The sequence below is a fragment of the Branchiostoma floridae genome, chromosome 2, assembly GCF_000003815.2.
Source record: "Branchiostoma floridae strain S238N-H82 chromosome 2, Bfl_VNyyK, whole genome shotgun sequence".
NCBI classification, from domain to species: domain Eukaryota; kingdom Metazoa; phylum Chordata; class Leptocardii; order Amphioxiformes; family Branchiostomatidae; genus Branchiostoma; species Branchiostoma floridae.
In genome coordinates, this window is record NC_049980.1 from 8,720,809 (window position 1) to 8,735,798 (window position 14,990).

A 14,990-nucleotide genomic window follows, 5' to 3' on the forward strand; every position below is an offset into this window, starting at 1 on the left:
ATATTGTTTTTGTATAATTGTCGACAAATATCATTTTCTTTACTTTTCCATGAGTGCTTTTTAGTGCTTTTGTGTTTATCCGATGCGCAAGTAGTATAGCATCATCAATTAATGCTGTTTTGAAAAAAACACTGCTATTTGGTGAAGTTTGGGAACAATTTTTGACCTGAATATTACATCAATGTTTATCACACAATTTATAAAGTTGTAGGCAAGTAAGAAAGATCAAGACGTTCTCATGGACTAATTGAGTGTGTTAACAATTCAAGAATTTAAAAATATACTGATAATATTATACTAGATGCTGTATTTTGAAAGGTAACATAAGAAATCCATATGATTGTGGGCCACAGTAAGCCATCTGGGGTGTGCATTGTTGGATGTGTATTGATGCATTCTGGGAAGGTAGATATTCACCACTTGGTGAGACCTCAAAGTATGGTAGGATTTTTGGCGGCCAATGGCTTGTTATGGTGAAACTACTGGTTTTATTACTTCTATATATAAAGCTATGGTCAGAATTTTGGTAGGTGGCTCTCATGGTCAGGAAGAAGTTAGTTTGGGCCCCCAGCAGCTTTTTTTGGTACTGCAGAGAGTGTTTAAGTTTGCAGAGTTTGAAACAGAATAAGTCCAAAAGGGATAGATGATTTTAATGATTTTTTTACCTGTAGGTAAGACCAACATAATGGTTTGTAACTTGATTGGCATAATCAAGGAGAAAATTTACAATTGTGCTAAATAACAGAAGCTTTATACTCGGTACATGTATAACCTTGACTGAATCTTCACCAGGCCACAAGCAACTTTGAAAGTTGGCTGTTTGGTCGTGGCTTCCAAGCCAAGGTGTTCCCAGAAGGTGAGGTTTACTTGTCCTAGACAATAATTATATGAATCTTCAAGGTATCTTGAAAGTCAACATAAGCAAACATATTATTAGTGGGGCTCACATTACAACCTTTGTGGTCATAATAAAGGAAGGGATAGAAAATAAGCAAAAGGGCTATATCTTAGAGATTCTTAGTTAATTCTTATGAGAGTAATTAGATTATTTTTGTTCTTGTCTGTGTCGACCCAGTAGGAGACCAGATTATCATTTAAGTCTTTGAATATGGACTGAAATAAACACAGTTATGATACAAATGACCATCTTAGCATTCACAGTGTCAAAGTGGTAATCATCCACAAAGGCACTTGATGATGTATCCTAACAAGATGAATATGTTGTTTTCCTTTCAGTTCTGTTTGCTCTAGCTGTTGCCATGTTTGCTTCAGGACTGGTACACCGAGTGTGTGTCACAACATGGTGAGTTTCCATTCAAGACTAACTATTTTTCAGTTCCTAGCAATAACAGATGATGCATATGTATATCTTTTTTGAAGAAGATGGAACAACCAATAACTATACAGATACAGAATTGACGCCATGTCCTTTTGTCCCCACTCTAGTTTCATCTTCTCCTTGGTGGCTCTTTACTACGTAAACAAGGTCTCAGCATCCAAGTACGCACCAATCGCCACTCCCAGCAAACCTGCCAAGGAAACAAAGAAGAGGAAATAGACTCGCCCTTAGCAGTGGTCCCAACAGGCCTGCACACCCCCTGTGCTGTCTAGTGGTTCATGCTGCCTGAAGGATTCTTGGGAAAACTGGACCACTTGATTTAACATTTTGGGGGTGGTCAGATCTGACAGACATTGCTGTAAGAGTAGTTACTCCAATCCCCCTGCCTGTTGCTACAAAAATAGATGAGTTTGAATACTGCTTTGGCTATGTACTTTAACAATACAATAGGAAACATTCTGAAGGAATATTAAATAAGAATCTGAAATACATTTGTAGAAAAGCATTTTTATTATTACCAAGGGTAATTTCTGGTCACATTCTGGTATCTAAACCAACAGAACTGAATGCTTCAGTTGTTAGTAAATGCACTGTTTGTATTCCATCTCATCTAGATGACAACTGGCAGCTAGGGACTTTTTATCAATCAAAAACCTAAAGACTTTTCCTAAACTTCTCTTAAATCATCTAGCAGTAAGCCAGTCGGAATAGATTTTATAGCAAAGGCTCTCAGCCAGCCTGCACGTCTCTCTCATTATGAAGAGCCCTAGCGCTAAATTAGTGTTTTTATGACATATCATCATCTATTGCTAGATACCCCACCTAAACAGAACATGTACATTTTGTATAAAGAGTGGGTTGTAGATTATGTACATTCTGTGTTGGGAAACGAGTGCACGGTCTTCTGTACTAGTTCCTGTATGTGGCTAGCTTAACAGAAACATTACTCCAACTCTTTCTACCAGGACTTCTGCACCAGTCAGTGTCAATCTTCAAGAATGGTGCCTCTAACTCATTATAGGGGGATTGCATTTCTAAGAATCACATGTTAAGTTGACAGATGTCTGTTTAGCATAACTGATTTTGGTGTCATATCTACCTCGACCTACTCTTTGTTGAATTGCATGTTTTGGCTACACAAGCGAGGTTATCCCCGACGATGGTTGATAGACATCACTTATGTACTTAGATATCAGATTCCTCTATTATTCCCTTACATGAAGACTGGAGAAGTTGCTGCATAATGGTATTCCGGACAGCTGTCCTTTGTGTTCTACATGGTCGACACTTTTTATTTTCAAATGAACACATCAAACTTACTGACAAAAAAGAGCACAAAGGACTGCTGTCTGAATGTCTCAGCCCCCTTATAGATGACATTGACTTTGAAAAGATTGGGAGGGTCCCTAACGCTAAGATAAGTATATGTTTTATGTCCCGTGGGTATCGCTATATTTTGTATGATGATTTGTCCTCTTTGTTTGTTGCTGTTTGTAACATTCCAATGTTTTGTTCATTTTTTGTTTTGGTTTTTTTGGATAACAAGAAAAGACACAAAAAAAGAAAAAGAAACTATGTAATCAAAAAAGTGATTTTCTAAGCAAACAAAATAATACTTGATAATTGCAGATGTTGGCTCTGGTGTGTTTTCTTTACTCTCCAAGCAGAGGTTGAGTCGCGGGGATATAGTAGTCGGAAAAATTACATGGACAATCGTCTTAAGAGAGTGTGTTTTCTTGGGTTTTACGCAGTGATCAAAGTCTTACTACTGTAGGACAGATGTTACAGTTTAGTTGTGTAGTATAGAAGGGACAAAATGGGAATACGATTATAGTGCAACCTGAAATCATTGAAAAACCTCTTTCCTTGAAAAGTTTGGCCCAACCTGGAAACTTTTTGGGTTAAAAGGAACAGGCAGGGACTATGCTTTCCCATTTTGGTCAAAATTTGCTCTGTTCAGCAGTTAAGTTGGCGTGCGGAATGATTTAAGTTGTTCGGTCATAGGTATCAGGAGAAAACGTGTCAAACACAAAGTTGAGGTTTCTTTAATTAAGCGAGCATTCGAGTTTGAGCCGATCAACACCGTTTTTTTAATGGTGATATAGATGACCCATGTGACTTTCTGGTGAAGACAAAATTTTTAACATTGAAATTGGGGTTAGTAATTTTCATGCTTTTCTATGGAGAGGTCTAACTTATTTGCCATGTATGGATAGGGGATCCATGTCAAATATTGGGACGGGCGTGTAGCTGCATTTCTAGAAGCTGTTGCTAGGTGGCACTAGTGAGGGGGGTCTGTACACCAAGCTGAGGGGACAAGGAATGAAAACGGTGTGGTGAAGAAGTTAAAACGTTGTCATCTCGAATGTCGATCCTTTCAGTCTCTGGAGGATATTGTTGATGACAAAGTTAGATTTTGATAAAACGTGACAATTGCAATTGCGCTTTCGGCCAGGGCACACATGGTGTAGGCTCTGTTCAGCATCGGTCCGCCGTGACGTCAGGCACTCATAGCGCTACACCTGTCATCGCGCACCACAGACAGGTGGTCAATTAACTCAATTTTTGAGGTAACCAAGCAGGGGAGTTATGCAAATGAGCACAATGGCAAGGGGTATATAAATATATCACAAAATGCACACAGTTTGACTGGGGAGGGAAAGCAGAAGTTGGTTGGGAGGAACACTGCCAAAAGTCGGGTAAAATAAGGATAGTAGGAAGGTAATGGAGATGTGAAGAGGAGGGTAGTAGCTTTACCCCACCCAACCAACCACACTCTTTCTTATAGCTTGGAAAAGTATTCACCTCGCTCTCTGGTCAGGGATGGGGACTTTTTCCACACTCCTATCATTGAACATTACTCCATAATTTGTCTTGCGCGGGGGATGTGTGGCGTTGTGAATTTTCCACTGTCAACTTTGGTGCCTTTGCTCAAATATAGTTCAGATCACAAAATACAATACGACAAACACGACATCAAGCACCAATCGTAAAGGGCATTCGAAAATGCTGAGACTTTCTCCAGAAGTGATCTCTACGCTATGAGACGAGTGCCGTGCATGTGCGCCACCTAGCAATTTTGTGTCAAATTACAAGGCTTTACACTTATTCACTCAAACTATTTTAATCAATTTCAACATCAATTGGTGATGTTTTCATGGAGTCATCGTTCTTCAGACCTGATTTATTTCTAACGTAGCCGTAGAATTGTTTTTGTTTCCGGATCATTAATTCAGACAGTCACTGAAACGTCGGTTCACGTCAGGGCTGTATGTGGTTATAAATGAAGATCTTTGTTTCACATGGGAGGGCAGAGTTACAAAGGCTTTCCATCGTCTTCAAAGATATATTTCACTGTATTTATATGGTTTTCAGAAATGATCACACAGAGGTTTCACGCGCAGGTACCAGTAGAATGCCAGTTTCAGCCTTCTCGGTGTCGCCCATGTCCGTCAGTGACCCCGAAGTGTCCGTCGGTCGTTTCTTCCTGAGTCGCAGAAGGAACGGCAAGAGTCCGGCCAGTAGGAACCCAGCGCCTGCCTGGAGAAACGTGGCGTCGTAACTTTTGGTCTCGTCGAACAGCCAGCCTGGACAAACATACAGGGTTTAATAGCATTATTACCTTCGCCAGAAGGTTATGTTTTAGTGTCTGTCCGTCTGTCTGTTTGTCAACATGATAACTAGAGAAGACCAGAATGGAGTGTTGGGTATGTGGACTTGGTGAGACCTGGAAATATCAATCCCTAGATTCGCTGGCGGCTTGTTACGGAACTGCCGTGGATCTTCCTGTTTTTGTATCTTTTCATCTGAAGATGTCACGGTCACCACGTCATAGTGGTAGATAGCTCTAATTTATGGAAAGAAGTGGCTTAAATTTTAGCTCCCTACCAGCTTGTTCTGGAAGTGCAGGAGCATTTCAAGAAGGAATTGGTTGTTAAGATACTGTCCTGTAATACTGCATGTCTTGAACCAAAGGTATGCCTAAGTTCATTTGAAATATTTTCAGCTTAAGATGCATCAAATGCCTTAGTATTCATCTTTACTAACCTGCAAATGGCGGTCCAGACAGCGACGCGAACCCCTGTACGGACATCAAAATTCCAATTGCACTGGGAAGACGTTTCGGGCCTACGAGTTCGGCAAGACACGTCAGTGAGATCGGGATAAAGGCACCATAGAACACCCCGTGCGCGATAGCGTACGCCACGAGCGCCGGGTACGTCTTGGCTAGGGGAGATAGAAGGTTGGAGATGCCCAGCAGACACAGACTCAGTCCAAACTGATCCAATCGGCCGAACCTGGAGTTGTCCGGAACGGCCCCGACTGCCAACCGACTGACCATGTCTGCGATAGAGATGACAGAGAGGAGAGAGGCCGCGGTGTAGTCCTCGATCTGTAGGTACTTGGCGCGAGGAACGATGTACAACGGCGGCACTATGAGACAGAACGAAACTATAAACATCGACGTCAAGAACAAGGCCACCGCAGGTATCTTCATAACTTTAAAATCCATCTGTGCCCAGAAAGTTTTGAGAAAGTCCATTGTAGCTGCTGACCACTTCTTTGTCGTGTTAGTTTCCAGAACGGTGTCCGAGTTGGTCATTCCGTTCTTCCCTGGCTTCTCAGCAGTCTTAGGTCCATTTTCGACTTTCCTGTCACTGTAGGCCTCGAGAGGTCTGATCAATGCCCCCGCTACGACCATATTGAGCATGATGCCGCCTATGATGAGCAGAGCTCCCTTCAGACCATAGTCGTCCATCAGATACTGGAAGAGCGGTGGGAACGACATGGAAGTGACACTGGAGCCCAGCAGGGTCAGGCTGTTGGCTAGAGCGCGTCGTTTGGTGAAGTACTGCCCGACAATCGCCATGGCGGGACTAAGAGTGAGGGCATATCCAAGGCCTGTTTGGAACAACAAAGAAAGAGTTATCATTAGCCTCATTTGCAGACCTCTAGCGGCGATTTGACAGGTCACTGAACGAATTTGATAGCTATTTAATTAGAGAACGATTTTTTAAATTTACTTTTACATCTTGCACCAATCTTGTTGTTAAGGGTTACGCAAATCCATTTTTGCTCGCTGTCGTTCGGTGAACGCCGTGTAGTGGACACACCATACACACATGTATGGGATATAGGTTGGTTAGTCTAATGATATTTCACGTCATGAAAGCCCATCTGTGTTGGTAGTAATCATGATAGTACAATGCTAAACTTTCTTGACGTAAGCAATTGCAAATGGTCAAACGCACAAGGAAGTTTATAACGAGGGGGGGGTCTCTGTTCACTGATGAGTGTTCTGATGTATACCTAGCTCCTTTATACATCTTACAAAGCAGTCTTGTTCAGTGTCCAGTATTCTGACTTTGTGCAGTGAAACGTTAAGGCCCGTTGATTCAATGTGGTTGTGTTGAGAGACTTCCAACGACAATGGACTTGGGCATTTGTATTCAAAGAATCTAATTGAGTTCTAAACTTCCCTGCACGTTTGACCAATTGCTGACGCAACGTATCCGCACGATCACGTGATAATGGGTCGCGGGGTTGTAACCTTGCGCGACTGAGTTTACGTTCTGAAGTGTTTGGTCATAAGTATTGATCCTGAAGTAGGCGAAAGTGCACGTGGTCATTGAAAATTTGATCCGTGTATACCTTTGGAAGAAAGTTTAGCATTGCACTATGGTATTTCACATCAATTGCGAAACAGAAAAACTAGAATTCGGCCATCAATGTTGAGAAATCCACAAGACCGACCTGTCAGACATCCTATACCCAAGTACAAGTGAAACATGCGGGTCGCGAAACCGCTGATGATGTAGCCTGCAGCCGACAGCACCCCTCCCAGCATGACGGTGGGGCGGAAACCTATGGTGCTCGCCAGGGCTGTACCAACCGGAGCTACGGAGAAATAATGAATGAATGAAGAAGACCTTTATTGCACATTTATCACAATCGCACAATCTTCCCCACCAACCTCTGAGAATAAACACAATGGACCCAACAAAAGTATCTGTCTGGGGCGTCTTGGTGCGAATTTAAAAACAAAACAAACTCACTGACAAGTTGTTCCAGAAGTAAAACAGAATGATGACTTTACTGCTTGCACGATATCGTAAATACAATCAGGTGCGTGAAAATGCTGATGTTGAACTCACATAGGAAATACGTGACGCTCATCAGAATAGAGGTTATCCACGCCGTCTCCGCCGAGCTGGCCTGGAACTGTCGGCTGAACGTCAGGAAGAAAACCCCGAGGGAGCGGAAGATTCCCGCCGTACAGCCACTGACTATAAACGCGCCAACCACCACCATCCAACCCCATCCGCCGTCCGGGGGCTGGGGGGAGCTTTGGGGGGTCGGGCTCGTCATGGTGTCTCCCCAGGGGGTCTAAGTTAAACCTGGGAGTAAAGCGACTTGGGCGAAACAAAAGAGATGGTGGAACATGGCACGTTTGGCTTTACAGTATTTGTATTTCAGTTGATCTCCCTGTGGTCCTATATAAATTCATTTCTGGTACAACCATGAAGACAACCAATGCATGGGGAGCACTAGGTGCTCGTGATCTTAAAATAAGTAGTTGGTTTTAACCCTCCGACTTACTTATTTCGGCGATATAAATTTACCATACCTACGGTATGGTGGAGTGAAAATAATAATGTATACAGCGCCTTTCCTGACTACACACGGTGATGACTAATCTCCAAGCAGATCCTTGGTGGCAAAATCCCGACGGGACTCAAGGCTAGCATGTCTAGAAACAAACCGTTACTGTGCCATGTAAAGAAGTACATATACAGGTTAAAGGTTAATTAACAACGCTGTTTAACAAGTATTTACAATAGTTTTTCTCCACTCTATTAGTTCTCTGTCAGTTTCCACAGGATTGTCAACGTTCCTAGTTTGTATCTTCTGCAGCATATTTTACCATAGAAAATGTTCTTCTTGTTAGTGTTAACGTTACATATTCATTTGTCAGAGGGCATACCTTTGTAACAGGACAGCGCGGCAGAGCAGGGTTCAGGCACGGGTTGAACTCTAACCCCGGCCCGTCCCGTGTACATAAAACCGCACTGGAGCGACGACCTCTGATACCGAGCTATTTGCTTTTGGACAGACGAGGACAATGTGGCACTGCACTCAAGCTAGTAACTTATATTAACAGTGCCACGTACACAGTACTGACAGAAGGTAAAGGTAGTATTTTCTTTTACATCCCCGACCGAAGTCAGGTACCCATTTTTACACCTGGATGAAGCGAGGAAGGTCGTGTAAAGTGCGGTTCCCAAGGGCACAACGTCGGGGGCACGGCGGCATCGGACTTGGGACCTCTAGATTCCGAGCCGAACGTTCTACCAGTTACGCCACACACGGCGCCACCGAGCGATTTGACAGACGGCTCGACGACTTTCATAGAGAAAAGGAATCTTTTCACACACTGTGTGTTTTGTGGTCATACTTTTACACTTGGCACGTTTGACCAATTGCTGACGTCACGAATAATAAGATCGCGGGGTTGTAATCGACGACTTGTTTTTATTTTTTTATTGGTATACATATAAGACAAGACACAGTGGTAAGTGCACTCTAGCAAAGCTAATATTAACATTACCACTAGGACATTTGAAAATAAAATAAACAATCGACGACTTTCATAGAGAAAAGGAATCTTTTCACACACTGTGTGTTTTGTGGTCATACTTTTACACTTGGTACGTTTGACCAATTGCTGACGTCACGCATAATAAGATCGCTGGGCTGGCATACTATTGGCATACTATTCGAACTGTGAAGTCACACAAATCCAATTTAGGTCGCAGCTAGGTAGCAGCGCGATCACCGTCTAGTGAAACGGGGGCCTTCAGTGATCCTTAGTTAGCTAGCTACATGTATGGCGAAGAGGTCAGTTTTGTCTGTGTATTATCGAGAAAACCGTGATCATAACCATTGAGGTATCATTTTGATGGACATTTATATACAACTTTCCAATGACATATTCGGTGTGATGCACGCGCACGCTTTACACAAGAGCCACCAAGCGATCCATTTGATCATTACAGTCTAACATGATATTTACACCTACGAAATTTGCAATCAATGTAGGATAAAATAGCCCTGCCAGGTCGATAACTCAGATTGAAAGAAACGACAATGCTTTCGTAAACAGACTCATTTAATCAGCCTCTAATCTGTCAGACTATAAGCAATTTCTTTTCAATTTGGTGGGTGTGTCTACAACGATCTCTATCAATTTTCACATCGTGGACATCGATCTAATTTCTACTACACTAACTACGCTTGTTGAAGGAATGATATGCCCAAAAGCATTTGCTCAAGCGACTGTATATGATTTTGAAAAATCATATCCAGTTGGTTGAGTAACTGCAATCTAGCATATCTTATTACCTTGATTTCTAATCTTCATTGACGTATGAAGGAAAAATAATATTTTGCTAAGGCCTAGGGGAGTCCGGCTATACTGAGGGTTTAGTTAGAATGGAAAAATATAAACCTTTCCTTGGACTGACACTCCTGGTCAATTATTTTCTTTTTGCCGAATTCTGTTACCAGTCTCTTCTCGTGATTTCAACGACTGGTATATATGCCTCTAGCTCCGCGTCACTTTCTATTGACATTCTTCAGAATGATGCATTATGTCCTGTAACTTTGCTTGTCTTCGCTTTGCTCGGATAGTTTTCTATATGGTTTTCATCGTGGAAAGCTTGAAGTAAATCATGGTTGCTTTGAAAATCCGAGCCATGTATGTTCACACGGTTTCTGATGGAACAATATTCCATGTAAATATGAACAAAAGATGACTTCAAGGTCTACACGTATGGCAAAAGACGATGTATGTTGAAGGCATTCTGAAGTTCATAGTAATTGAATCTACGTGACGTTTCTAAAGCCTAAACACATACGGAAGCGTCCATAACATATCCTTTTGGGGATTGGGGGTGGATTTAGCTAGTAGCGTTTTTATGGAGGCAGGTTGGCCTTGGGTCGGTTGTTACTGGATTACCCGTACTCAACACGTCACTAGTCCGCACGATGCCCGTCCATCAATGTAAGCAGGGCGTGCTATAGGCCACGGCCTCTCATTCTCAATCACAGATAACTCATGATACCCCATACAATCTACCTAAGGCCAGCTGTAACCACAGCGCAAGGGGTACTTCAAAACACCTTGTTATAGCCAAGGTCCATCCATTGTAGTAACTTTGATATCAGTTTTAACGATCTTGCCAACGGTGTTTCCAGTTGAAAGCGTCATTGAGCAAGAGCTCTGAACGGTAACGTTTAGCTGCCACAAATCTTCCTCTTTAAATCCTTTTGTGAATAGAGTTATACGTAGGCATGTATGTATTTTATCTTCAACATGCACAAAGCAGAGTACATGTAGTTGCCTTTCACCAAGAAGATTTGATATGTGGTTAGGTCTTGTCCTATAGGAGAAATAAATAGATTTTTGTACCCTTCCCCAGTGCCGCAGCAGAAATTTCGGTTTTAATTTTGATATATCGTTTTGTGGGCATGATATGGTCAACATTTAGGATTGATAGATAGCTCTTGTGGTCAGATAGATGAGAGACAAATTTGGGCCTTCTAGCAGCTTTTTTGAGAATTGCAGGGACATTTGTTCAACTGCGTGAAGGAAGGAAAAACAACCCATTGGTGTGACTTGACTGTGACGTGATGACTTCGCACGATGGTAAACCGCGAAAGAACAAGTAACAGTATTGGACATATTAATATCCATTAAAGGATATGGTGAATTTATGGCATAACGGGGTCATAACGACAATATCATATATTGGTTCCTGTGCACCTATAACCGGATTGCCCAGTCGCACAGCAGCAGGGAATGTATTTCTTCTGCCGCAGTAGTAATGATATTTCTATGACATCCTTTCATTGTCGTAATAACGTATCATAAGGCATTAAAACAGCTTTTATATATCTACTAACTTGTAATCAAAGCATGGAAACGCTATCGACTTGTTGTGCAAAATGCTGTTACCGGTCTTTACGACTTGATAACAGTCAAATTACTGTCACTATCATTGTTTTGTTTTTTCCACAGCAGTTATTATATGTGTTACGAAAGACGCACCGCAACATTAGTATAAGTTGATGGCTTGGACGAAATTGTAATAAAAGGGGATATCCCCATATAAAGTCTACGACACTTGTGTCCATTACTAGATACAGGTGAGTATTACTTCTACATCAAGAGATAAGTATGAAGAACAAAATCTAAGTCTTTCTCCAGACAGTCTGACTCTGTAGGGCTCGTTACAGTCTCTAGAAAGACCATTTTTCGAGCTCATGATCTGCCACAAAACCTGTCCAGGTGACCCATCACTAGTGGAAAGTTTCATCGACTGCCTATGGGTTTGTCAGTGTGCCAGAGGAAAGTAGCTCACCATAAATCATATCAGAGTCTGGGAAAGCAAACTGGAAATAAGATATCCGTCTGAGTGCCTTCGCGGCTGTTGCCTCTATCGTGCATTACATCATAACTGACATATCTTATCGTACGTTACATAAAGGGACCGGACACTTTACCTTTTACGGTCTCCCCAGAGTGTAATCTTGCCATTTCTCCGGTGTCCTCTGAATTGCAGGATACGAATGGCTGTGAAGGTCCACCAGACAAGTTCAGTGGCAGTGTTCAACTCCATTTCACGTCCATGTTTGATCTGCAAGAGCCGATAATTTTTTGAGACTTTGAGACACAATAAGTCATTAAAGAAGGGGGTTGACGGATCGTTATGCCTAAATTGGTTACATTGACTGTCGTCGTCGATGTAACCAATAGGTCGTTGATATAATAAGATGGCAATTATGCAAATTAGAGGGTATTCTGCATCATTGGTGAGGATTTTCTGAAAATAAGTGACGTTTCATAATTGAATTCTCAAACACAGGAAGTGAAGACCTAATTTGCATAAATCAATAAATATATGATACCATACTTGTGGTCACTTTCCACAGGGATTTCATATATTGACGGCAACTATAGGTGACATAAATTAAGCAAGTAAGCATAATCAATAAGAAAGTCCGGAAATAGAGTTCTTTGCTGAAATAATACTTTCCTACTTTTGACATGTTCTGTTATTTGAGCAGAGAGGATGATTAATTGATATAACTTAGACAAACGAGAACCGTGCTTAATCAAATAGAAAACACCAGAATACGTCAGTTGTAAATGTTAGCATCATTTTGAAAAGGTATGAGGTCTCGGAACTCTTGTTAGTATAGTAATCATGCTACTCCGTTTATGTCATATCAACGCCGTTCCTTTGATGAGAGAGAGGACATTCATCACGTAGCACCTTCGGTCGGCCGGTAACCAAAGGCCAACTGCAGCACATTTATCATAATCAGTATCACATCCTATTATCCTGTCGGTAATATAAGGCCCTCCATCCACTATAGACGGCGTTCTCTGAATGATCATACAGCGACCAAAATTTCATTCGTGTAATCCCTGATTACCTCCTTAGAATTTCATGGAGGTTATATTTTCCCTAGTGTTTGTGTGTCTGTGTGTCTGTGCACAAGATAATTCAAGAACGGCTGGGTGGATTGGTTTCATACTTGGTGTGTTGGTATGGTGTGAGGAAAGCTGGAAACGAATAGATTTTGGGCCCCCGAGCGGCTTCCCTTGGTACTGCAGCGCAACTTCCGGTTTTGCTATCTAGTGTTATGAACAAGCCATGGTCACGAAATTTGGGTATGGTATTAGATAGCTTTTGTGCTCAGGAACAAGTGACATAAGTTTGGGCTCCTTAGATTGAAACCTATGATTTAAAAGACAACCAAACGCACAAAGCGTCGCTGCGAACTAAACTTTGTCAGATCACTCTACGAATTTTACAGATGATAAAAACGAATCTTTCTACACATTGTGTGTTTTGTTGACTTTTCAGTCATACTTTAACATCTAGCATATTTCAAATTTTGAAATCAATGGTTGCGCAAATCCAATTCAGGTCGCAGCGAGAACGCAGCGCGGTCACCGTCTAGTGGAATGGAAATTTGTAAAGACTGTATATCTAAAGCAGTGGAAGTGTCCATTCAACCAAACCGAATCACTTTGTTTGGAGAAGCCACAAAGACATTTCCCAACTTCCCTACGTTCACAGATGGACAGAAAACCACTTTCCTCTTAAAATCGTAGAACCCACAAATTATAGAAAAAGGTGGGGCTTTTCGTCTTCCAACCCGTTTAGAAATATTCAACACTATGATTCGAGTAGACTCTTCTTCTTCTTCTTCTTACAATACTAGACAAAACCCCGCGTGGGGCATGATGTCTAGGACATACTTATGATTAGAGGCCTAACCCAAGTGTGGCCGGTGGTGGTGGTGCGAGCCGTCAACAAAATTAAAAAAAAAGTGGTGCATAAATAAACGAACAACGTGACTCTTGTTATAGTAATGTTCATTGTCACATGTTCAATGCGCCTGTTTTTATGCACTGTTTTCTGTATTGTTTTATGTTCTTGTGTGAATAAATAAACAAACAAATAAACAAACAAACAAACATGTATCTCTCCTACGTTTCTACCATGTTTAGCCACCGGGCCTGAACTTGCAACCAAAAACTTTCCTTATGTGATTAATTCATACTTTGATTTAGCACTATATATAAGGCATAAAGCCGTGGATGACATGACTAAGTCATTTATAAAATGTGCGAAACACAGTACTTGTGCCATACTGTATATTTCACTGCAGTCATATATGAAGCATAACATGTATTCTTTGAGACATTAAGTACATACATAGCGGGGAATCTATTGTACAGATTAAAAGGTTGATTTATGCAATGTGAAATGCTTGTCGTAATGTTACAGATTACATTAACTAACGATTCTTTACCCATTATGCCTGTGCATGTGTGTTATGGTTTATCACAAAGACTTTGGAAATGTCACCACTCGGAAAGTTAATGATTCTGTCAGGACGTTTTGCACGCTTGTTCAATTTGTACTCGCTGAAGGTTTGTTCATAACATACGTTTATAGATTCTTGTCATACCCGTTTGGGGATGGGGGCGTCAATGACATACATTACAAGGTACAAAACAACTTTGGGGGTTGAAAGCAACTGACTTAACCCTTCCGAAAATAGTTTTTTTTAAAACACCACTACTTGTTTCAGTATCACAACTACGAAGATGAATTGATTACGATTCATTTTCAAGATACCAGAGGACTTAAGAGACTTATGAAACAAAAGTCCCTTTTTTTCAGAAAAGCACTTCAATGTGAAGTCTGCGAGGATGAAACGTAACAAATTAATTTCATTTAAAAAAAAAACACCAGAGAACTTAAGAGACTATCCCCTTAACAACTAAACCCGCGTGTCCGGAAACTGTAGTTGTCTTGCGGCAGACATGTTTTTTTGCTCTTCATGAGGCATTTCTAATCCGATGTCTGGAATTTTTTGCCAGTCCACGAGGATGAACCAAAACAAACTAAGTTCATCTAAAAAGCACCAGAGAACTTAAGAGACTGTCCCCTTAACAACTAAACCCGCATGTCCGGAAACTGTAGTTGTCCTACGGCAGACATGTTTGTGGGTTCTTCATGGGGCGTTTCTAATCCGACGTCTGGATTTTTTTTGCCAGTCCACGAGG

General features: G+C 41.4%; 2 protein-coding genes across 4 annotated transcripts in view; one reads left to right on the top strand and one right to left on the bottom strand.

The window, feature by feature from the left end:
- Positions 1-2,967, top strand: part of LOC118405378 (keratinocyte-associated protein 2-like) — a 4,582-nt gene extending 1,615 nt beyond the window's left edge. For all 3 annotated transcript variants that reach the window (XM_035804883.1, XM_035804872.1, XM_035804864.1), the window contains exons 4-6: positions 793-856; positions 1,237-1,303; positions 1,447-2,967. In XM_035804883.1, coding sequence (XP_035660776.1) covers positions 793-856; positions 1,237-1,303; positions 1,447-1,558 — 243 coding nt within the window. In that variant the 3' untranslated portion in view covers positions 1,559-2,967. The remainder of the gene's footprint in view (positions 1-792; positions 857-1,236; positions 1,304-1,446) is intronic.
- A 1,191-nt stretch (positions 2,968-4,158) lies between these two features.
- LOC118403093 (monocarboxylate transporter 13-like) lies at positions 4,159-7,980 on the bottom strand. Its single transcript, XM_035801565.1, has 4 exons — positions 7,495-7,980; positions 7,094-7,237; positions 5,387-6,241; positions 4,159-4,926 (listed from the first exon to the last, which is right to left on the bottom strand). The coding sequence occupies exons 1-4, from the start codon at positions 7,706-7,708 to the stop codon at positions 4,721-4,723; spliced, it is 1,419 nt and encodes a 472-aa protein (XP_035657458.1). The 5' UTR covers positions 7,709-7,980; the 3' UTR covers positions 4,159-4,720.
- Between the last annotated feature and the right edge of the window lie 7,010 nt (positions 7,981-14,990).